Source organism: Cololabis saira, chromosome 9 (assembly GCF_033807715.1).
Source record: "Cololabis saira isolate AMF1-May2022 chromosome 9, fColSai1.1, whole genome shotgun sequence".
Taxonomy (NCBI): domain Eukaryota; kingdom Metazoa; phylum Chordata; class Actinopteri; order Beloniformes; family Belonidae; genus Cololabis; species Cololabis saira.
Genome location: NC_084595.1, coordinates 48822303 through 48845268, shown reverse-complemented (window position 1 = coordinate 48845268; position 22966 = coordinate 48822303). Strand labels below are relative to the sequence as shown.

At 44.6% G+C, this 22966-nt stretch overlaps 1 protein-coding gene across 4 annotated transcripts in view; it reads right to left on the bottom strand.

Moving 5' to 3' along the window:
• LOC133450816 (tenascin-like) overlaps nt 1-22966 on the bottom strand; it is a 298463-nt gene that overhangs the window by 46948 nt on the left and 228549 nt on the right. For all 4 annotated transcript variants that reach the window (XM_061729719.1, XM_061729721.1, XM_061729718.1 and 1 more), the window contains 2 exons: nt 12625-12894; nt 5531-5716 (listed from right to left, as the gene is read on the bottom strand). In XM_061729719.1, the coding sequence (XP_061585703.1) occupies nt 5531-5716; nt 12625-12894 (456 nt within the window). The remainder of the gene's footprint in view (nt 1-5530; nt 5717-12624; nt 12895-22966) is intronic.

Sequence of the window (22966 nt, the reverse complement as noted above, 5' to 3'; positions counted from 1 at the left end):
AATACATATAGATCAAACCGGCTTCATTAAAGGGAGGCATTCCTCAGAAAACACTCGAAGGCTATTTAACATCATAAATTTCTATAAGAACAACACCTCTCCAAACAAAACACCATTCATCATAGCAACCCTGGATGCGGAAAAAGCTTTTGATAAAGTGGATTGGTCCTTTCTCTTCACCTCCCTTAATCACTTTGGATTTCAACCATACTTCACCAACTGGATTAAAACACTATACAATTCACCCACTGCATCTGTTATAACCAATGGAATCATATCAAAACCATTTCAATTACTTAGAGGAACGAGACAAGGATGCCCATTATCCCCATTATTATTCGCACTATTCATTGAACCACTGGCAGCTTCCATTAGACAATGCAATCATATTACAGGTATCCAATCAAAATCACACCACCATAAAATTAGCTTATACGCTGATGACATTTTATTATACATCACAAACCCCTCATCATCACTTCCATCAGTCCATAATCTGATCAGCAACTTCAGTCGGGTGTCTGGCTACTCCATCAACTGGACTAAATCCGAGATTCTGCCTATGGGCGGGTGGGATGCTGAGGCTGGGGACCCCCTTTTCGCTCGTACAGCAAAATCTATCAAGTACCTTGGAATACACATCTCCCCAAATCTAAATGAATTATTCAAACTCAACTATACCCCCCTATTACAAGAAATAAAAGACAACTTGGAAAGATGGAATAATCTACCACTATCCCTAATTGGCCGTATCTCAACAGTTAAAATGAACATCCTTCCAAAAATAAATTACCTTTTTTCAATGATTAATGTCACCCCACCCCTGGGCTGGTTCTCCTCTCTCAATAGCACAGTCACCAAATTCTACTGGAAAAACAATAAACCAAGAATTAAACTATCAACCTTACAAAAACATAAACAGCACGGAGGACTCGGAGCTCCAAACTTCCACTTCTATTTTTTATCACATCAACTACTGTATATCCGTCACTGGATAAATAACATTAACTCACCATGGCTAGAAATAGAAAGTAATTTAACTCAAGAGCTAAGCATCCAAAATCTCCCATTCATAGACAAATCCATAAAAACTCATCCATGCTACAAAAATAATAACTCTATCAGCACCACTCTTTCAGCCTGGTGGAAATCTAATGAAATTCTCCATTACAACTTCTCACCATCCCCTCATACCCCTCTTTGGAACAACCCTATGTTTTTAATCAATAAAAAGATTTTTGCATTTTCCCCCTGGATTGAGAGAGGAGTAACCAGCCTGGGACAGCTACTCAATGATGGCCTGTTCGTGACCTTCGACCACATCCAAAAAGAACACAACATACCGGATCACTGCTACTTCCAATTTATTCAGTTAAAAGAAGCTATAAAGAAAAACATCAACATCAGAGAATTCAGTAACCACAGTCCCCCCTTATACACTAAGCTCAAATCACTCAAACCTCAGAAAACACTCTCTCAAGTTTACAAGATTCTAGCATTCAATGACACCACAATAGCAATTCCAATAGACAAATGGACAATAGATCTCAACAAAATACCAACAGACACCAACTGGATAAACATATGCAATAACACTTTCTCCATGACATGCAACTCCAAAACCCAGTTAATTCAGTACAAAGTTTTACACAGAGCACACATTACCACACACAAACTCCACCGCATGGGTTTCAGCCAAAATAATACCTGTCCACTCTGCTCAACTTCCGTAGACAATTACATCCACGCCCTCTGGCACTGCCCACCCATCCAGAACTTCTGGTCGGAGGTCATGAACAGGCTATCAGAGATGCTCGGCCTCAGCATCCCCATAAGCCCCATCATAGCATTACTTAGTGACCTATCCTCATTACATTTACCCAAACAACACACATCATTTCTGTTAATATCTTTAACTATCGCCAAGAAAACCATACTATTGAACTGGAAAGATAGAACAAAGATATCCATAACCCACTGGCTTAATCTTCTAACAGATCATTCAAACCTAGAAAAACTCACTGCTATTTTGAAAAATAATATCTCATCCTATGAAAACACTTGGTCCCCCTTTCTACAATACATCCAGAGCTGATTCCTCTCACAAATACCTCACAAATACCTATTTCCTGTCCATTATGTTGTCACTTACAACTCTTACGTTATCATTATTTTTTATGATCATATTACTATAAGATCATATATTATATATAGTATTATTACATATTATGCCTGTCATATATTACTACTGTTACACTTTTATATCACCATATATTAAATATATTGTTATAGCTATTATATATTATTATTATTATTACTACATTATCATATTGTTATGACTATTACATTGTTATTACAACCATGACTATGAATGTGATGATAACAATAACTGTTGCTGTCACTCTTGAAGAGTAAAAATATTAATATATACATATTGGTTATGATTAAGATCATGACTGTAATTATTATTACTACTGTTGTTGTTCTCATTGCCAACATTATCAGCCAACATCACAACAAGTTTCTCTTTTTTGTATATTACTATTATTATTATTATGATTTATTATTATTTTATTTTAATTTCTTTTTAATTTGAACAATAATCATGATAATTAAGTTATTATATCATAATTAGAGTAAAGGCGGGGGGCGGGGCCGGGCTTGACTGGCTGAAGGTAGAGGTGGGCGGGGGCTCCAGGCCTGGCTCTGTGGGGCCATGACGGGGCCCTGGCTGGCGGTAGGGGGCAGGTATGGGAGAACCCCATCTCTCTCACTCTCAAAAAAGGGGGGGAGGGAACAATTAAATAAATAAATAATTAAATAAAATAAATGAATAATGAAAAATTGGAAAGCTTCTCCTCAGCGGGCAGACCCCCTCCTCTGGGTCTGGGAGTTGCCCAGAGTAGGAGAAGCACAGGAGGTTGATCCACAACGGGCCGGCAGCCTCCTCTGGGTCGGGTTGCGGTCCAAGATGCGATCCCTCCTGACTCTAAATGACATCTAACAGAACTAACAAAATTAATCAGGAGGGGTAGTGGGGGAAAGGGAATAGGGGGAAAAAAAAAAAAAAAGAAAAAGAAAAGGGGGAAAAAAAAATAAATAAATAAATAAAAAAAAAAAAAATATATATATATATATGTACTTATATAGTAGGGGGGGGGTTTCCTTTCACTGCCGTCCTACTTGCCTCCTGCTGGGGCTCCCGGTCGGGCAACTGAAGTCTGGTGGGGGCCTCCTGCTCGCTTCCCTGACACCCCGGTCTGACCTCACCCCTCATTGCAAAACATAAATGACCAATTCTAACTCTAATAATTATTACTGGCATTATCATGATATATTGTTTCATATTATTATATTAAAGTTATGAAATCTCTTGGCATGTTAAACTATAGTATTATATTGTAATATATAATAGTATGGTGATATAATTTGGTTATATGTTATAATATTTTATACAAAATATGTTATATTAGGATATTGCTATATTTATATGATATACACCACTCTATATGAAAATTGTTTATTTGTTCACTTTCGAATCAATATTCTCAATTTATGTACCTACTTTCATCACCTTATTTACACTCAAACACGGCACGCACGCACACACACACACACACACACACACACACACACACACACACACACATACACATACTGATGCTGTCTTTTGTCATCGTTTGCACTGTTTGTTAATAAAAAAAAAAAAAAAAAAAAAAAAAAAAAAAATTACGCAAATGTGGAATGTTTGGGTCTGTCTAATTTTGTCAAATTAAATTTGGAGATTCACCGTTCACATTTTTATGTGTATGCGTTGTATGAGAGAGAGATGGAGAGGGCGAGGGAGGGAGAAATGTGGCCTGTACGTCGTTGTTTTTTGTTTTTTTTGCAGTTTGGGTGCACAATACACTTTTGTGTGTGTGTATTAAAAAGAGATTTTGCAGTATGTTGTGTAATTGAAACTGGTTTGCTGTGATCGTTGATGGCAATCTCATATTAAGCATTTACATCATATTGCGTTCTTGAACGGCAGTTTGTGCCCCCCCGCTGGTTATTATGTGCCCCCCAATTAGATCCGTTCTGCCGCCGACTCTGATCCAGACTCTGCATGGCGCAAACCGTAAGACACGCAACACCTCATTTAAATACTGCGGTTTGCACCTGTTATCAATTGCGCAAGCATTCTTAGTTGATCACCCGCAAAACACACAACAACAGCACGTGCAAACTTTTTCAGTGCACACGCAATTTAGTACTCTTTATTTAGGATCTTAGTAAATCAGGCCCATATATGGTTCTTTAATATATTCGCATTATACTAAGATACATTCATTTTCAATGGCTTTTGTCCTTAATGGCTTTTTTCCCCCTTACATTACTTTTACTTTTATCCTTTAAGTAGTTTTGAAACCAGTACTTTTATACTTTTACTTGAGTAAAAAATTGGAGATGATACTTCAACTTCTACAAGAGTATTTTTAAACTCTAGTATCTATACTTCTACCTGAGTAATGAATGTGAATACTTTTGACACCTCTGTTAACAGTTGTTTTCAAGCCAAATTTGAGGATGATAACATGAGGCTAAAGGAAAATAAGTTGCTACACCATTACACCATTAAGACTGCCTTAAAAGTTAAGCAATCCTTTTCTAATGCTTTATACTATAATCCATCAGTTGAAGGAGTTTTGATTTTCCAGGTCGAGAAAACGTTTATCCTCATCAAGGACAAATTCTACTTTGTTTAGGTAATCACCTTTAATGGATCAATAGACAACACCTTTTGTCTTGTCTTGAACAGAGTGTATGTTATTAGCATCTACTTTAAGTACCCCAATAGCAAAAGATGTTAAATCAATGTTGAATTATGTTCAAAAATGTAGATTTTTAGTTAAGGTTGAGGATTGATGGTGGATCGACCATTAATCAATCATCCAATTCTAATTCCAATGTGTAATCAATGTTGAATCAACATATTCTGTTTGTCGCGAACCAGGCATCAACATGGCTTCAACATGGAGTCAATGATTCTGCCTAACCATATTTTAACATTAATTCACTAATACTTTGCTATCAGGGTAACTATATCTTCCAATACGAGGCAGTCTCTCTCCGGATGTCCGAAGACGGACTGCCTCGCAGAATACTGTATGGCCAGCTACACCATGGATGGCGCCTGGCAGGTGGGCCCAAGAAGAGGTACAAGGATCAGCTGAAGACCTCACTGAGGAAGTGTAAGATCAGGCCTGACGACCTTGAGACTGCTACTGCTGACGGCGACCTGTGGCGGCAGCGCTACCATGAGGGTACACACAGGCTGGAGGAGAGGACTGGCAGGAGGCAACAACAGAGACTCAGGAGAAACACACCCTTGACTGCCAGTAACATTACCACAACCTACACATGCCCTACCTGCAATAAAATCTGTCCAGGATAGGGCCCTTTAGCCACCTTACCGCTAAGGACATAAGTGGACATCATCATCGGACTCGATGGACAACCATAATCAATATATGTGGCTGTGCATTACCAGTGATCTTAGCCTGGGTGGAGTCCTTGGGTCCAGAGGGAAAGAGAAGTTCTCCATGCTCCCCTCCAGAAAGAGGTCCATACTTGATGCGGTAGTTGTCCACTTGAGCGCGGCTGTTTTTCCACTCTAGAGTGATGCTCTCGTCCGTCAGCTCTACCGTCTGCAGCTGTCTGGGAGCATCCAGGTCTACATCACAGACATGGTTTTCAGATATACAGAATCTCACTAAACCAGATGGTGAAAGCCAGAATCCTAACCTTTGTGATTTAACTTTTAGTTGCTATCAAACAGAATTTACAAATGAGCTTGATCATAAAACCTGCTTGCATACAGTAGGCTACATTTAAGCAAAAATGGTCCATGCACATCATTTGGTAACTTTTAGCTTAGTAATTGTCAATTGTATCTATGCAGAAAAACACATTTGATCATCTATTATATCAAATTATGACAGTCATTGTTGGGTACTTTTTATTTTATTACATAAACTTTATGTAATAAAGTGTTAGGAAATACTTAAGTGTTACAAACTCTGAGTGTTTTGCAGTGATATAACTGTAAGTAGCAGATAATGAAATATAAAAAAATACGGTTTAAATGCACAGTCAAGAAAAAGAAAGTGACAATATGCATAGTATACAACACAACCATCAACTATTTTGCAAACTGGAGGAAATGTTTGCGGAAACATTTTTAATTTTTAAAGAACAAAAATAAAAATCTACAAGTCTAATATTTGCAAACAAGAAAGCACTCACACGGTTTACATTGATATTTTTGTTCAATAAACGGAAAAAACTAAAATAATGTATTGAATCTTGTTTTTATTTTTAGTATACAATCTGTATTTGCACTTTTTCCAAGAGGGTTAAAACTGTCTAAATCTGCGTGAAACGTCAAGTTTCCATTGACATGTTTTTCATTGCTGTACTTTGAATCTGTGAATGTATAATAATAATAATAATAATAATAATAATAATAATAATAATAATAATAATAATAATAATAATAATTAAAGCTGCAAGCAGCGATGAACGGGCCCTCGCACTCACGGCCACCGCCCCCCATAAGCATATCAGAAATGACAACACCAACGACTTCCTATGTCAAACCATTCAAAAGTTATAGCACAAAAAAGGGACAACCAATCAGAAGAAGGGGCGGGGCTAATTCAGGCCAATGAAGGTCAAGGACTCCATACAGAGTCTGATGACACCACCCACGACTCTCCATGTCAAACCATTCAAAAGTTATAGCAGGAAATCGGGACAACCAATCAAAAGAAGGGGCGGGGCTAATTTTCACCAATTATGGTCAAGGACTCAATACCGAGTCCCATGACACCACCCGTGACTCTTTATGTCAAACCATTCAAAAGTTATGGCAGAGAAAAGTTTTCCGGGGGGCGCTGTTGAGCCATTTTGCCACGCCCATTAATGCAAACCATGAAATATCAAATTTATCGCCAGGCCTGGCTTGCATGCACAATTTGGTGACTTTTGGAGAACTATCAAATATGGACCAATCAGATGAAGGGGGCACGCTTTTTGGCGTCTAGCGTCGCCACGGTAACACTTTTGAAAGAGAAAAGTAATGCGTGTAGTCGCAGGATGGAGACGCACATTTTGATGTATAACACATCTGGGTTCACGATACGGTTCGGGCTGAATTAACTCTCGAAGGAATGGAATATATTGCTCCAAAATTACGCGATTAATTCAGAATGTTCAAAATGGCCGACTTCCTGTTCGGTTTCGACCATGGCGCCAAGAGACTTTTCTTTTAGTTGCGACATGATACAGGTGTGTACCGATTTTCGTTCATGTACGTCAAACCGTATTATGGGGCTTGAGGCTCAAAGTTTTTTCTGTCTGAACCAATCAGATGAAGGGTGGGCGCGCTTTTTGGCGTCTAGCGTCTCCACGGTAACGCTTTTGAAAGAGAAAAGTAATGCGTGGTGTCGCACGATGGAGACTCACATTTTTATGTATAACACACCTGGGTGCACGTTACGGTTTGAGCTGAATTAAATGCCAAAGGAATGGCATACATTTCGCCAAAATGACACGTTTAATTCAAAATGGCCGACATCCTGTTCGGTTTCGGGCATGACCCCAAGAGACTTTTGTTTAAGTTGCGCCATGATACAGGTGTGTACCGATTTTCGTGCATGTACGACAAACCATATTGTGGGGCTTGAGGCACAAAGTTTTCAAGGGGGCGCTGTTGAGCCATTTTGCCACGCCCATTAATGCAAACCATTAAATGTCAAATTTTTCGCCAGGCCTGACTTGCGTGCAAAATTTGGTGACTTTTTGGGGACGTTTAGGGGGGCAAAAAGGCCCTCCTTTCGTCAGAAGAAAAAAGAAAGAAAGAAAAAAAAAAAAAAAAAATTCCTACAGATACAATAGGGCCTTCGCACTGCAAGTGCTCGGGCCCTAATAATAATAGTAGGAGTGAGTATCTACTCACTCCTTATTAAATTTCAACTTTTAACATGCATAGATCAACATGCAGCAGCCCCAAATACATATTTAGGGCCCGAGCACCTTCAGTGCGAAGGCCCTATTGTATCTGTAGGAATTTTTATTATTAGGGCCCGAGCACCTTCAGTGCGAAGGCCCTATTGTATTTGCAGGAATTTTTATTATTATTATTAGGGCCCGAGCACCTTCATTGCGAAGGCCCTATTGTATTTGCAGGAATTTGTATTATTATTATTATTATTATTATTTTTTTTTTCCTGACAAAGTGATGGCCTTTTTGCCCCCCTTAACATGCCCAAAAAGTCACCAAATTTTGCACCCAAGTCAGGCCTGCCGAAACCGAACAGGACGTCGGCCATTTTGAATAAATTGTGTCATTTTGGCAAAATTTATGCCATTCCTTCGGCAGTTAATTCAGCCCGAACCGTAGCGTGCACCCAGGTGTGTTATACATCAAAATGTGCGTCTACATCCTGCGACACCACGCATTACTTTTCTCTTTCAAAAGCGTTACCGTGGCGACGCTAGACGCCAAAAGGCGTCATGGCCCCCCGACCAATCAGTGGCGAGTAGGGTGATGACGGCCCCGCCCCCCGACCGATCAGCTGTTGTAATGTGGTGACGTCAGAAATAGTCCCGTGCTCAGCCCGGTTAGAACCACGGTAGAATGGTTACAGAGAGAGTAATACATAAAATAGTAGTGTTTTACTAATATTTATACCTTACAAATATTTAAAAAATTAGGAAAAAAAGTTCCAGACATTTTATTGCTATGTTGGTCTGTCCTAAGCCAGTAAGTCAAAGAGAAAGGAATGGCTGAGACGTAGCTCAGCCAGAGCATATCGGTCTTTGGTGCCAGATGTCGGGAGTTCGAGCTTGGCTGAATGCCGAAAATTTTGTTTACATCATAATGTGCGTCTCTGTCCTGCGACGACGCACGTTACTTTTCTCTTTCAAAAGTGTTACCGTGGCGACGCTAGACGCAAAAAAGCGCTCGTCCCCTTCATCTGATTGGCCCATATTTGATAGTTCTCCAAAAGTCACCAAATTTTGTATGCAAGCCAGGCCTGGTGATAAATTTGATATTTCATGGTTTGCATTAATGGGCGTTGCCTAACGGCTCAACAGCGCCCCCTAGAATACTTTTCTCTGCCATAACTTTTGAAAGGTTTGACATAAAGAGTCGTGGGTGGTGCCATGGGACTCAGTATTGAGTCCTTGACCATAATTGGTGAAAATTAGCCCCGCCCCTTCTTCTGATTGGTCGTCCCGATTTTCTGCTATAACTTTTGAATGGTTTGACATAGAGAGTCGTGGGTGGTGTCATCAGATTCTGTATGGAGTCCTTGACCTTCATTGGCCTGAATTAGCCCCGCCCCTTCTTCTGATTGGTTGTCCCTTTTTTCTGGTATATCTTTTGAATGGTTTGACATAGGAAGTCGTGGGTGGTGTCATTTCTGATATGCTTATGGGGGCGGTGGCCGTGAGTGCGAGGGCCCGTTCATTGCTGCTTGCAGCTTTAATTATTATTATTATTTTTCTGACGAAAGGAGGGCCTTTTTGCCCCCCTAAACGTGCCCAAAAAGTCACCAAATTTTGCATGCAAGTCAGGCCTGGCGAAAAATTTGATATTTAATGGTTTGCATTAATGGGCGTGGCAAAATGACTCAACAGCGCCACCTAGAAAACTTTGTGCCTCAAGCCCCACGATACGGTTTGACGTACATGCACGAAAATCGGTACACACCTGTATCATGGCGCAACTGAAAGAAAAGTCTCTTGGCGTCATGCCCGAAACCAAACAGGAAGTCGGCCATTTTGAATTAGTCGTGTCATTTTGGCGAAATTTATGCCATTCCTTCGAAAGTTAATTCAGCCCGAACCGTAACGTGCACCCAGGTGTGTTATACATCAAAAGGTGCGTCTCCATCCTGCGACAACACGCATTACTTTTCTCTTTCAAAAGCGTTACCGTGGCGATGCTAGACGCCAAAAAGCGCGCCCACCCTTCATCTGATTGGTTCGACAGAAAAAACTTTGTGCCTCAAGCCCCATAATACGGTGTGACGTACATGAAGGAAAATCGGTACACACCTGTATCATGTCACAACTTAAAGAAAAGTCTCTTGGCGCCATGGCCTAAACCGAACAGGAAGTCGGCCATTTTGAACATTCTGAATTAATCGCGTAATTTTGGAGCAATATATGCCATTCCTTCGAGAGTTCATTCAGCCCGAACCGTATCGTGAACCCAGATGTGTTATACATCAAAATGTGCGTCTCCATCCTGCGACTACACGCATTACTTTTCTCTTTCAAAAGTGTTACCGTGGCGACGCTAGACGCCAACAAGCGCACCCCCCCTTCATCTGATTGGTCCATATTTGATAGTTCCCCAAAAGTCACCAAATTTGGCATGCAAGCCAGGCCTGGCGATAAATTTGATATTTCATGGTTTGCATTAATGGGCGTGGCAAAATGGCTCAACAGCGCCCCCCGGAAAACTTTGTGCCTCAAGCCCCACAATACGGTTTGACGTACATGCACGAAAATCGCTACACACCTGTATCATGGCACAACTTAAAGAAAAGTCTCTTGGAGCCATGGCCGAAACCGAACAGGACGTCGGCCATTTTGAATAAATTGTGTCATTTTGGCGAAATTTATGCCATTCCTTCGGCAGTTAATTCAGCCCGAACCGTAACGTGCACCCAGGTGTGTTATACATCAAAATGTGCGTCTCCATCCTGCGACACCACGCATTACTTTTCTCTTTCAAAAGTGTTACCGTGGTGACGCTAGACGCCAAAAGGCGCGCCCCCCCTTCATGTGATTGGTCCATATTTGATAGTTCTCCAAAAGTCACCAAATTTTGCATGCAAGCCAGGCCTGGCGATAAATTTGATATTTCATGGTTTGCAATTAATGGGCGTGGCTAACGGTTCAACAGCGCCCCCTAGAATACTTTTCTCTGCCATAACTTTTGAATGGTTTGACATAGATAGTTGTGGGTGGTGTCATGGGACTCTGTAATGAGTCCTTAAGCTTCGTTGGCCTTAATTAGCCCCGCCCCTTCTTCTGATTGGTTGGCCCGATTTTCTGCTATAACATTGGAATGGTTTGACATAGAGAGTCCTGGGTGGTGTCATCAGATTCTTTATGGAGTCCTTGACCTTCATTGGCCAGAATTAGCCCCGCCCCTTCTTCTGATTGGTTGTCCCTTTTTTCTGCTATAAATTTTGAATGGTTTGACATAGGAAGTCATGGGTGGTATCATGGGACTCTGCAATGAGTTCTTAAACTTCGTTGGCCTTAATTAGCCCCGCCCCTTCTTCTGATTGGTTGTCCCGATTTTCTGCTATAACTTTGGAATGGTTTGACATAGAGAGTCGTGGGTGGTGTCATAAGATTCTGTATGGAGTCCTTGACCTTCATTGGCCTGAATTAGCCCCGCCCCTTCTTCTGATTGGTTGTCCCTATTTCCTGCTATAACTTTTGAATGTTTTGACATAGAGAGTAGTGGGTGGTGTCATCAGATTCTGTATGGAGTCCTTGACCTTCATTGGCCTGAACTAGCCCCGCCCCTTCTTCTGATTGGTTGTCCCTTTTTTCTGCTATAACTTTTGAATGGTTTGACATAGGAAGTCGTGGTTGTTGTCATTTCTGATATGCTTATGGGGGCGGTGGCCGTGAGTGCGAGGGCCCGTTCATTGCTGCTTGCAGCTTTAATTTATTTTGCAGCCACTCAAAATTAGGTTAACGACCAAGAACCGTCCAATACATTAGATTATGTTTAGATTATGTAATAAAAATTCTGACAGAGCCACTCAATACACATTGGAGTGGACAGGAGCATGTATACTGGCATCTAAACCAAAACAAGGACACTATGCAAACATATTAGCAGAATGCCCTGTCCTCAACACCAGGGTTCGAATTGGACCATGGGTCCTGGGGGAGCCAACATTTTTGAGGGGTTGGACGGGGGGGTTGGGAATTGACGCAATTTTGCAACATAACGGGTCTCAATATAAATAAACAAACGTATCATTTGCTCCTCTTTTAGAACGGTGCTTGCTGGGTTACAGACCATGTGAAAAACATTCTACTAGCCGTATTGCATGACCGAACTCATTTATTAATCAGAATAAAGAAAAGCAGCAAGGGGACACACAGGCAACGTTTTTTTCTGCTCAAAACACGAGAAAAAAAACAAAAACAAAAAAAAAACAAGAATCCTGTATAACCTACAGTATACAATCAATATGCTGTAAAATTAAATATTAATTAACAAAAAATATTTATAGAATAATGTTTCTAAAATAAATACCCTGTGTCAAAAATAAAACTTTTTACTTTTTAGTACAGAAAATCGAACTCTATAACCTGTCTGAAAAAGAAACAGCCAATATTTTAGAGCTCCCCCTAAATTTCACAAAGCAGTCTTTCAGGGGAGCCAATGTCCTTCTTAGAGCTCCCCCCCAATTCGAACACTGCTCAACACATATAGCATTAAAAAATACAAGTGTGGCTGTCTAACCTCTTGGGCAGCAAGTTGAACTTTGTTACAAAAGACAAAACAAAAGGAGCTTGGGGTTATGGCATTACCTGTTAGGAAGGAGTCATACACAGGGATGCTGGTATGTTCTCCCCTCTTTGCCATCAGAGACACTTCATACTGGGTGTCGGGCGTAAGGCCTCCAAGGTGGTACTGGGTGTCAGTGGAAGACAGCTCTACCACATTCCGATGAGAAGGGTTAGAGCTGGGTCCATAGGAGACGCTAACCCCATCAACGCTGGCCACAGGCTGGAACCAGGTCACCAGGGCCGTGGTGTCGCTCACGTCACGGACATCCACCTGGCTGGGGGCATCAATCACTGAATGGAGTGAAAAAGGAGAAATTGTGGGGTGAATAACAAATAAGGAAATAAAAAACTTAACTTGCAGAAGATTATTGGAAATCTAAACCAAGTAGTTTAACCTTTGCCGAATTTACCAGAGGATTGTGCTAGTCTGCCCTGAATTCAACTAGGTAGCATCTTAGTTTTAAAAGCATTTATCACAAAGGCATATTAGGATGCTGCTGGAAAACAGTCATAATGACAATGTAAAAGCTAAAAAAGTGATCTGCTGCTTACATTTCTGAAGGACACCTTTTCACCAACACTCAAACTGATTTCACACACGCACGCATGCACGCACACACGCACACACACACACACACACACACGCACACACTCACACACGCACACACGCACAACTGTCCGAAAGTCACCCCATGTGTCTAAGCTTAACACAGATTTGTGTTCTTAGGAGGGTCATTAGGTGTCACTCTGCCATTCTTCTAGGAGGCCATGTCCCTCTGAGCCTGAGCATGACTGGTGCCTCCCAAACACGGTGGGCTGTGTTCAGAAGGGGGGGAAGGGAGAGACTCCCAAACTGAGCTCATCCGTTTGCAAATTCCATAATCCTCACTCAAAAAGCCAGCGTAATGTGAAACATGAAGCGTACCAGGGTACCAGAGTAACATTGAGAATTCAGAGCCCCGTAATCCAGGATGTGCTGATACACGAGTAAAAGAGTAAATGCAGGATATGAAGAACAGTCATTGTCTTTGACTTTTGTTGTTCCAGAAGACATGCTTTAGACACTTTTACATCATTTTTGATATAAAACCATCAAACCTCATAAATCATTCCAATTTCATTGCATGAAGTCAAGTATTGAAATGAAAAATTAACACCACAATGCCAACATTTTTGTTGGTTGTAATGTTTAAAACTAAAAAGAGACAGTCAACTGTGTGCTCAACGGACAAGCGCAACATTTCTCTCTGCAGAATTGCTAGAGTCATATCTCTTTGTTTGATAAATAATATATATGATAAAATCGGAAGAAAGGAGCTTTGCACAAAGTTTGTAAACGGAATTAACTGCTTGAGAGGGGAGATTGTTTTCCAAGAGTGGCAGCAACATAAAGTTGTATCATTCTAAAAGATTTTTCTCTTTTTTAGAACCTTATTAAGAACCTTACCATTCTTGTAAACTGATATAAAGACTATAGTGTAGGATGTATTTTTCTACAGAATGGTGAATAGTACGGCCAAGCTCATCAGTGCACTTTTCTGCATCTGATTTAACTGATAAAACAAAAAAGAGTGTCTCTGTGATGGGCGGGCAGCCTGTCCAGGGTTTGTTAGTGAGGGCTATGGTAAAGACCTTCATGGCATAGGCGCCGGAACCGTGGGTGCTTCGGGGCCCGAGCACCCACGGAGATGGCCGAGCACCCACGGGGAGAGCAGAGTAGGCGAGCCCTCATGTCAACAATCACTGATTGGCTAAAGCGGTTTTCAAATAGAGGGCGCACAGCCGGCGCCGGCTTTCCCATTCAAGTGTATGTGCTGCCGCTGCGCAAGAGCGCGCTCCTGACGCACGGCGGGCGCAACGCGGCTTTCACCTAGAACTCGGCGCAGAGCCTGCGCGCATACACCTGTGTAGGCTACACATTTGTTGCAAGTTGCTTGGCGACCGAAAAAAAGTTTTTCCGGTCATGGCGCCGTTTTCCCACTCATTTGGACGTACAGTAGCTACAGCTCGGTTTGCAAAATGCATGTGTCCCTGATTCAAAGAAAAGCTCTGGCTTTAGTTCTTCTTCTGAGGAGGAGGAGACGAGCAGCAGCAGCAAGGAGGGGATGGGTCCATGAAATCCTCATGAGAACACAGGATTTGGGGGAATACAGGCTCGTTCGGGAGCTACAGCTCCATGATGGCCAGGTCTACTTCAGGCTGAATCATATTTTATTAAAAAACCTTTCCGAACTATTTTGTTGTTTTTTAGCTCATGTCAGTCATTTTAGCGGACCTGTAGTGCTTCAGTTTGCAAAAGTATTGACATGTGGTCTTTTCATAACCATATATTGATCAATGATTCAATTGATCCCCAGATGAGGCATGGAAATGCTATATTTTATTTTAAATTGACATTTTATTGTTAAAAGAGCAAAAGAATATCACATTTCTACCACTTAAACAGGTGTGTCCAAATTCTGTGAGATTTCTCTCCACTTTTGTCCCTTTTTATTGATGTCCCGATAGTCCTGCAGTCTCATCCCACAGCTCCTCACACAGACTCACAGCCAAGATCATTCTTTCTTCCATGTTGATCGTCTCTGATCTACAAGCTGCAACTTTTTTTTCTCCCTCCACCTTCTCTCCTACACCGCCGAGATGCCGTCACAGGGCGCACGGTGAAATAAAAAAAAAAATAATTTCTACTGTTGTAGATTAGAAACGATCAAGAGGGAAGAAAGAATGATCTTGGTTATGAACTATAGAAATAAAGCCTCCTTTTTCTCAGATGAACACCCGAATTTGTTAAGAATTTGATTATTATTTGTGTGTGTGTGTGTGTGTGTGTGTGTGTGTGCGTGCGGCGTTCATGTCCGTTACCGCTGTTGAATCTACGTTGCTGAATTGCTGAATCTCGTGCGAAACGACACTACATGACATTCAGCACCCACCAGAAAAAACATAATTCGGCGCCTATGCTTCATGGTATTCCCATGCAGATAGTTTTCACACCATAAACAAGCAGATAATTGGCCTGACCCCACTGCCAGACGGAGCCGCCATTTATCAAACTTGATCCTGAGTGGTGAACATTGTTACGCCTGTTGAACCTGCTTTGTTGCAACAGAAGACTTGGTGAGCATGGTTTTCCTTAGTTAAGATTTTAGATGTTAGCCTTAGAAGATGGCCACAGACTTAAACTAAAAAAGAAATGTAAAAAAATAAATAAAAAAAAAGCACAACTTTAAAAAGCAGCATTTAATCTTCATTTTAAAAATATACCAAAAAACTGTCCTTTTGTGGCTGGTTTGACAGAGAAGGTTACCTATTAGATCCCATTTCTCTCCTTATATATATTCAAGTTCTTTATGTGTATCTTTCTGGGTCTAATGAGCCTTTGGGCTAAATACTTGAAATTAAAAGGTCATTTGTATCGACGTATGAATAAAAGGTCAAGATCCACTTCTTCTTATAATATGTCATTTAAATCACGGCATCACAGATATGTTTAATGGGCCAATAAGTGGACATGACTGGTTGTTTTTAAACTGCCATGGGCTGAAAGATCATAACCCAAATAAAAAAAACATTAAACCTACGCAAGAGGTGTAACCTTTTCCTTAAGGTCTGGGGGTTGGGAAGGTTCTGATTGGATAGGGGGGCGGACCAGAAGTTACGTCTACCGGAAATTACATCTACCGGAAGAAAAACCAACTTAGCCGCTTAGCCGCTACAACTTTGAAAAGCTCACAATTTGTATGTTTCCTGCCATCTGTTCTTTTAATTATTTCCAGGTCCTCTAAGCTATTTATTAAATAAATGGTCTCTGCTCTTGACCACAGTTTGAAACTTTGTTTAGAAAACAAGCCCAGCGCCAGATCAAGCGTCATCACGACAGACGGGCAAGGGAACGAGCAGCGCAGAAAGACCGGAATTAATTTAAAGCAGAATGAGTGTTTACATGATCGCGGAATTATTCTATTCGGATTTAAAATCGGAATAAACCAGCCACTTACTTCGGAATTAAGTTTAATTCAGAATGGCCATTTTCATTCAGAATTAGGTGTTTAAATGGAACGATGGAGCGGGAGATTGACAGACGGATCGGTGCAGCGTCAGCAGTTATGGGGTCGATGTACCGGACCGTCGTGGTGAAGAAGGAGCTGAGTCGAAAGGCGAAGCTCTCGATTTACCGGTCAATCTATGCACCTACCCTCACCTATGGTCATGAACTTTGGGTAGTGACCGAAAGGGCAAGATCGCGGATACAAGCGGCTGAGATGAGTTTCCTCCGCAGGGTGGCTGGACGCTCCCTTAGAGATGAGTTTCCTCCGCAGAGTGGCTGGACGCTCCCTTAGAGATAGGGTGAGGAGTTCGGTCACCCGGGAGGAGCTCGGAGTCGAGCCGCTACTCCTTCACATTGAGAGGAGTTAGCTGAGGTGGCTTGGGCATCTGTATCGGATGCCTCCTGGACGCCTCCCTAGGGAGGTGTTCCAGGCATATCCCACTGGGAGGAGACCCCGGGGAAGACCCGGGACACGCTGGAGAGACTATGTCTCTCGGCTGGCCTGGAAACGCCTCGGACTCCCCTCGGAGGAGCTGGAGGAAGTGCTGGAGGAAGTGTCTGGGGTGAGGGAAGTCTGGGCATCTCTGCTGAGGCTGCTGCCCCCGCGACCCGGGAACGGATAAGCGGTGGACAATGGATGGATGGATGGAATGTCACATTGTTGGAATCAATGGGAAGAATGTCAGGGTTTGACCGTTCTTGTTTTATTTTGAAGCCCGTGTCCTTGTGTTTAAGTTCTGGTTTGACCTTCCTGTTTCTCATCGGCCCTGATCGTCTGCACCTGTGTCTTGTTAACCCTTGTGTATATCTGGTCTTGTCTTTCCCTTGCTCCCTGCTAATCTGTATTGTTTCCTCCCTTTGTGTTTTTCCCAAGCCCGGTTTTGTAGTTTTGATCCCTGTGTGAAACTCTAATTTTTGAGAACTCCTGCCTCCTGCTCTCTCCTACATCTGGGTCCAAACAACTACTGTTTACTAACAGAACAGACTAGCCAGCATGGACCCAGCAGGATAAAGTTTGGATCTGTGGGAGTTCTTCTACTCTGACAAAGTGGAGTTCTTCCACCGTATAGTGAAGAGGACAGGGACATGTCGCCAGCCCCAGCTGGGGGTCCTGGACGCACCTCTTCCTGTTCCCGAGGTGGTCCCGGACACACCCCAGCCTCTTCTCCTCTTCTGGGGAACACGCCTGGCTCGAGGGGGGCCCAGGTGTGTTCAACCCCAGGGGAAACAACGGCGGCAGCAGCCCCAGCCTGTTCCTGTGGGGCTCCTGGACGCACCTCTTCCTGTTCCCGAGGTGGTCCCGGATGCACCTCAGCCTCTTCCCCCCTTCTGGGGAATACGCATGGCTCGAGGCGGACCCATGCGTTTTCAGCCCAAAGAGGAATGACGGCGTCGGACGCACCCGTCGCTGTTCCCGTGGTGGTCCCGGACGCACCCATCGCTGTTCCCGTGGTGGTCCCGGACGCACCCGTCGCTGTTCCCGTGGTGGTCCCGGACGCACCCGTCGCTGTTCCAGTAGTGGTCCCGACGCACGTCAGCCGACACCCAGGCCCCTGCCGAGGACCCAGTGTCCCCCGAAGCCAGTGCCGAGGACCCGGTGTCCCCCGAAGCCAGTGCCGAGGACCCGGTGTCCCCCGAAGCCGGCCTGTAGAATTCTATGTCCCCCGAAGCCGGCTTCTATTTCCCCCAAGCCAAGGCCCCAGTCCCGAGACCGGCCCCCGTGCTCAGTCCCGAGACCGGCCCCCGTGCTAAGTCCAGAGACCGGCCCCCGTGCTAAGTCCGGAGACCGGCCCCCGTGCTAAGTCCGGAGACCGGCCCTCTGCTCAGTCCCGAGGAGGACCCTCTGGCCGGTGTGCCAGGCCCCAAGGACGGGCCCCCGAACTGTCTCGCCGGTCTGCCCAGCCCCGAGGAAGGCCCCCTGAAATTTGACTATGTGTTGGCGTGAAAAAGTATGAATGCATGATGTTTTTTGTGTTTTAAAGTAAACAAAAACTGAAGAAATAAAATAAAAACACAGCATGGTACATCACAGAAGTAGCAACCACAGAATCTTCATCCCCACCTGATATTCACCAAACTATAACTTCAAAGCACCTCAGTGGTTCAAAGCTGAAGTTCTTAATATTTGCCTCTAAAAACCTTTAGAAAACACCTCAGAATAGTGAGAGAGTAAACTTCAGGTCTTATCAAGTAGGGGTGGGGGAAAAAAAAATCGATATTTCAATATATTGTTGTGCTCTCTGTTTCAATAAATAATCGATATACTGACAGCTAATATCGATATTTTATTACAACACACATAATGGTTTACACGGTTGTCACCGCACTATTGTTCAAGCTCTGCCCCGCCCGCCCCCGCTGCCCCCGTGGCGATATCCTGGGCCACATAATAATTTTTAATAATTCATTTTATTTAACGGCGCCTTTCATGTCACCCAAGGTCACCTTACAGAATAAAAACAAAACAATACAATACAGGAAATATAATAGTAATACAGTAGAAATTATAATACATACACACATACACAATACATACAAATAGACAATCAAGGAGCAACAGTACAGATAACAGTATGGTGGGAGGTAGTGTGTGGTGACCGGTCAAAGTGAATGGGCAAGTTTAAACAGGTGAGTCTTGAGTTGCGTTTTGAATGTGGTGATGGAGTCTATTTGTCTTATGTATGGGGGGAGGGAATTCCAGAGTCTGGGTGCCGTACAACTGAAAGCTCGGGCACCCATGCTGCTAAGGTGTGAGGTGGGAGTGGAAAGAAGTCCAGCAGAGGTAGAGCGGAGGGTACGGGAGGGGGTGTATTCTTTCAGTAGGTCACAGAGGTAGGTGGGGGCTAGGTTGTGAAGGGCTTTGTGGGTGAGGAGGAGGTTTTTATAAATGATACGGTATTGGACTGGGAGCCAGTGGAGTTGGATGTGGTCAGATGACTTGATGCGGGTGATGATCCGGGCGGCCGAGTTCTGAATGAGTTGTAGTTTGTTGGTGAGTTTGGTTGGGAGGCCAGTGAGGAGAGCATTACAGTAATCGATACGGGATGTGACGAATGAGTGGACCAGAATTTCGGTGCTGGATTGGGACAGTGCTGGACGAAGTCTGGAGATGTTGCGGAGGTGGAAGAATGCAGTCCGGGTGATGTTGTGGATGTGAGGTGCAAATGAGAGTGTATTGTCCAGAATGACGCCGAGGCTCTTGACGTGGGGGGAAAAGGGTACCGGGAAGCCGTCGATGATGATGGGAGGGGCGGGAGAGGGTTGCGAATTGGTGAGGGTGGATTTGGAGCCGATGAGAAGAGCCTCAGTTTTATTGCCGTTGAGTTTGAGGAAGTTATTGCTCATCCAGGTATTTATGTCGTGTAGGCAGGTGGTGAGGGAAGCGGGAGGAATGGCAGCGGTGGGGTTGGAGGAGATATATATCTGTGTGTCATCGGCGTAAGTGTGAAAATGGATCCCATGGTGACGGAGAATTGAACCTAGGGGTAGGAGGTAGATGGTGAAGAGAAGTGGACCCAGTACTGACCCCTGGGGGACACCCATTGTGACACCCGTGCACCCGGATTTATGGTTATGTAGTTGGACAAACTGTTGACGGTCAGTGAGGTAAGATGAAAGCCAGGAGAGTGCAACACCAGTGATCCCAATGCCAGCCAGGCGGTCCAGGAGTATTGGGTGAGAAATGGTGTCGAAAGCTGCGCTGAGGTCCAGGAGGATGAGGATGGTGAGTAGGCCAGAGTCAGCTGCACGGAGGAGGTCGTTGGTGATTTTAACCAGGGCTGTTTCAGTGCTGTGATTGGGGCGGAAACCGGATTGGAAGGGTTCGTGGAGGTTATTTGAGTTTAGGTGGGACTATAATTGTGCTGCTACCACCTTTTCCAGAGTTTTGGAGATGAAGGGAAGGTTGGAGATGGGCCTGTAGTGATTGAGGTCAGATGGGTCTGCACCTGGTTTTTTTAGGGTGGGTGTGATGGCAGCTAGTTTGAGGATTGGGGGAACGGTTCCAGTGGTGAGGGAAGAATTAATTATTTTGGTAATCATGGGGGAAATGGATGGCAGACATGCTTTGACAAGCAGGGTGGGGAGGGGATCAAGCTGACAGGTGGTGGTTTTGGCTTTACGAATGAGTTCTGAGATGGTGTGTTCTGATACCGGAGTGAAATTGGTGAGAGGACTGGAGAGGGGTTGGTTGGTGGTGGTTATCCATGGTGGGTCATTTGTGGAAGAGCGTGTTGAGGCCAGTTGATGGTGAATGATGTTGATTTTGGAGCTGAAGAAGTCCAGGAAGGCGGTGCACTGGTCAGTGGAGATGTCTGGAGGGAGGGTTTTTGGAGGCTGAAGTAAGCGGTTGACGGTTGAAAAAAGGACTTTATTGTTTCCTGTGGCAGAATTAATGAGGTTGGAGTAATATGATGATTTGGCGGTATTAAGTGCATTTTTGTAGAGCTGAAGGTGATCGGAGTACATTTGGATGTGCACAGTGAGTCCGGTCCTTTTGTAGAGTCGCTCCAGTTGACGGCCTGTGGATTTGAGCTGGTGGAGGTCAGGGGTGAACCAGGGGGCAGAGTGGGTAAATGAAACTGAGCGGGTTTTAAGTGGAGCCAGGGCAGTGAGAGAGGAGGAGAGACAGTTATTGTAGTGTTGTACCAGATCGGCAGGGGAGGGGGATGAGGGGGGATTGGGGAAGGAGCTGATAAGGGTAGAGAGATCTGTGGGGTTGATGTGTTTGATGTTTCTGAAGGAGATGATCCGTTGTTCTTTGACTTTGTGCAAATGGGTGTGGATGTCCTAAAGTATGGCTTTGTGGTCCGAGATGGGGAAGTCCATGATAGTGAGGTTGGCGGGAGTTATGTCTGTGCAGCAGATTAAATCGAGAATGTGACCTTTGCTATGTGTTGCGAGGTTGACGTGTTGTGTGATACCAAGGCAGTTCAGGCACTGGTCCTCTGTTGGAGGGGACCTTGACGAGGTTGTAGGTGCAGCTGCGGCCACTTTGCAGCAGGGTAGACCACTGGAGCGTCGCGCCCTGAGAGCAGCTTCCTTCACAATTTTGCGACGGGAGGAGGAGGTGGTCACAGACTGGGACGATGGAGGACCCGAAGCAGACCCACAACCCCCTCGGGCTGCTGGCAGCGAGGCTGTGACGGGGCTGGCTGGAGGAGGATGGACAGGTTGAGGGAAATCCTCAAGGCTCAGGATGTTGTATTTGTTTCCCAGCTGGAGCTCGCAGGGGGGAGGGGGGGAGGAGGGGGGCGGGTTGGGTGTTCCTCGCTCTTTCCCATTGACTGCGGGCCGTGCCGTTTGGATAGGGGTGGACGTGAGGGACCCGAGCCTCGGGTTCGGGTTAAGGGTGAAAGTTGCCTCTGAAATTCGGCTTTTAGTCACCCATTTTGGCTTCGGCTTGGCCCCCTGCAAGAGCCATGTGACTCCAGCCAGGGGATCCGGGTGTGAAGCGGAGACTGAGGAGGCTAGGCTGGATGTAGCTGTGGGGACAGCAACAGTGTGGGGCGGAGTGACAGGGGCTGTCCGATCAGCTGGGGCGACCGCTGCGGCGGGGGAGCCGGCAACAGGCGGCGGGAGAGTGGAGACCGGATCAGCTGGGGCGACCGCTGCGGCGGGGGAGCCGGCATCAGGCAGCGGGAGAGTGGAGTCCAGGTCAGCAGGGTTGGCAGGAGGACCGGCGCCCAGAATAATCACGGAGTCCAGGCGAGTCTCTTCATTCCTGATCCAGTGGAGGTTGGAAATGCGCTGCTCCAGCTCTGCGATCTTCTGGGATTTGCGGAGGCAGCTGTCGCAGTCGTGAGGGGAGGTGAGTGGAGCCATGGGGGAAGATGGGGTAACCTAGAAACCAGAGAACAAAACTGCGGCAGCAACTGTGTTTGGCGTGAAGTCACTTGCTTTTGCTGCGGTTTACGTGAGCTGTACAGCTCCACGTTCTCCGGTAGAGAGCGGGACTTACCGGCACGGGCCCAAATGCTGGGCCCGTTGAGGTGAGTGAGTTTGGTGGTAGTGGTACGATTTTTTCCCACGCTGTCAAAAACGCTGCGTTCACTGCTGCAATGCTGGTTCCGCGTCCTGCTTCCCGCGTTCTGCCAGAAAACAAAAACTACGGCAGCAACTGTGTTTGACGTGCTTTTGCTGCGGTTTACGTGTGCTGTACGGCTCAGCTGATGAGTTCTGAAATGGAACTTACGCGCGGGGACTCCGAGAGGAGTCCGCGGCGGTGTGTGGGCACAGATCGGGTGGGTTTGGATCCGGTAGAGAGCGGGACTTACCGACACGGGCCCAGGTGCTGGGCCCGTTGAGGTGAGTGAG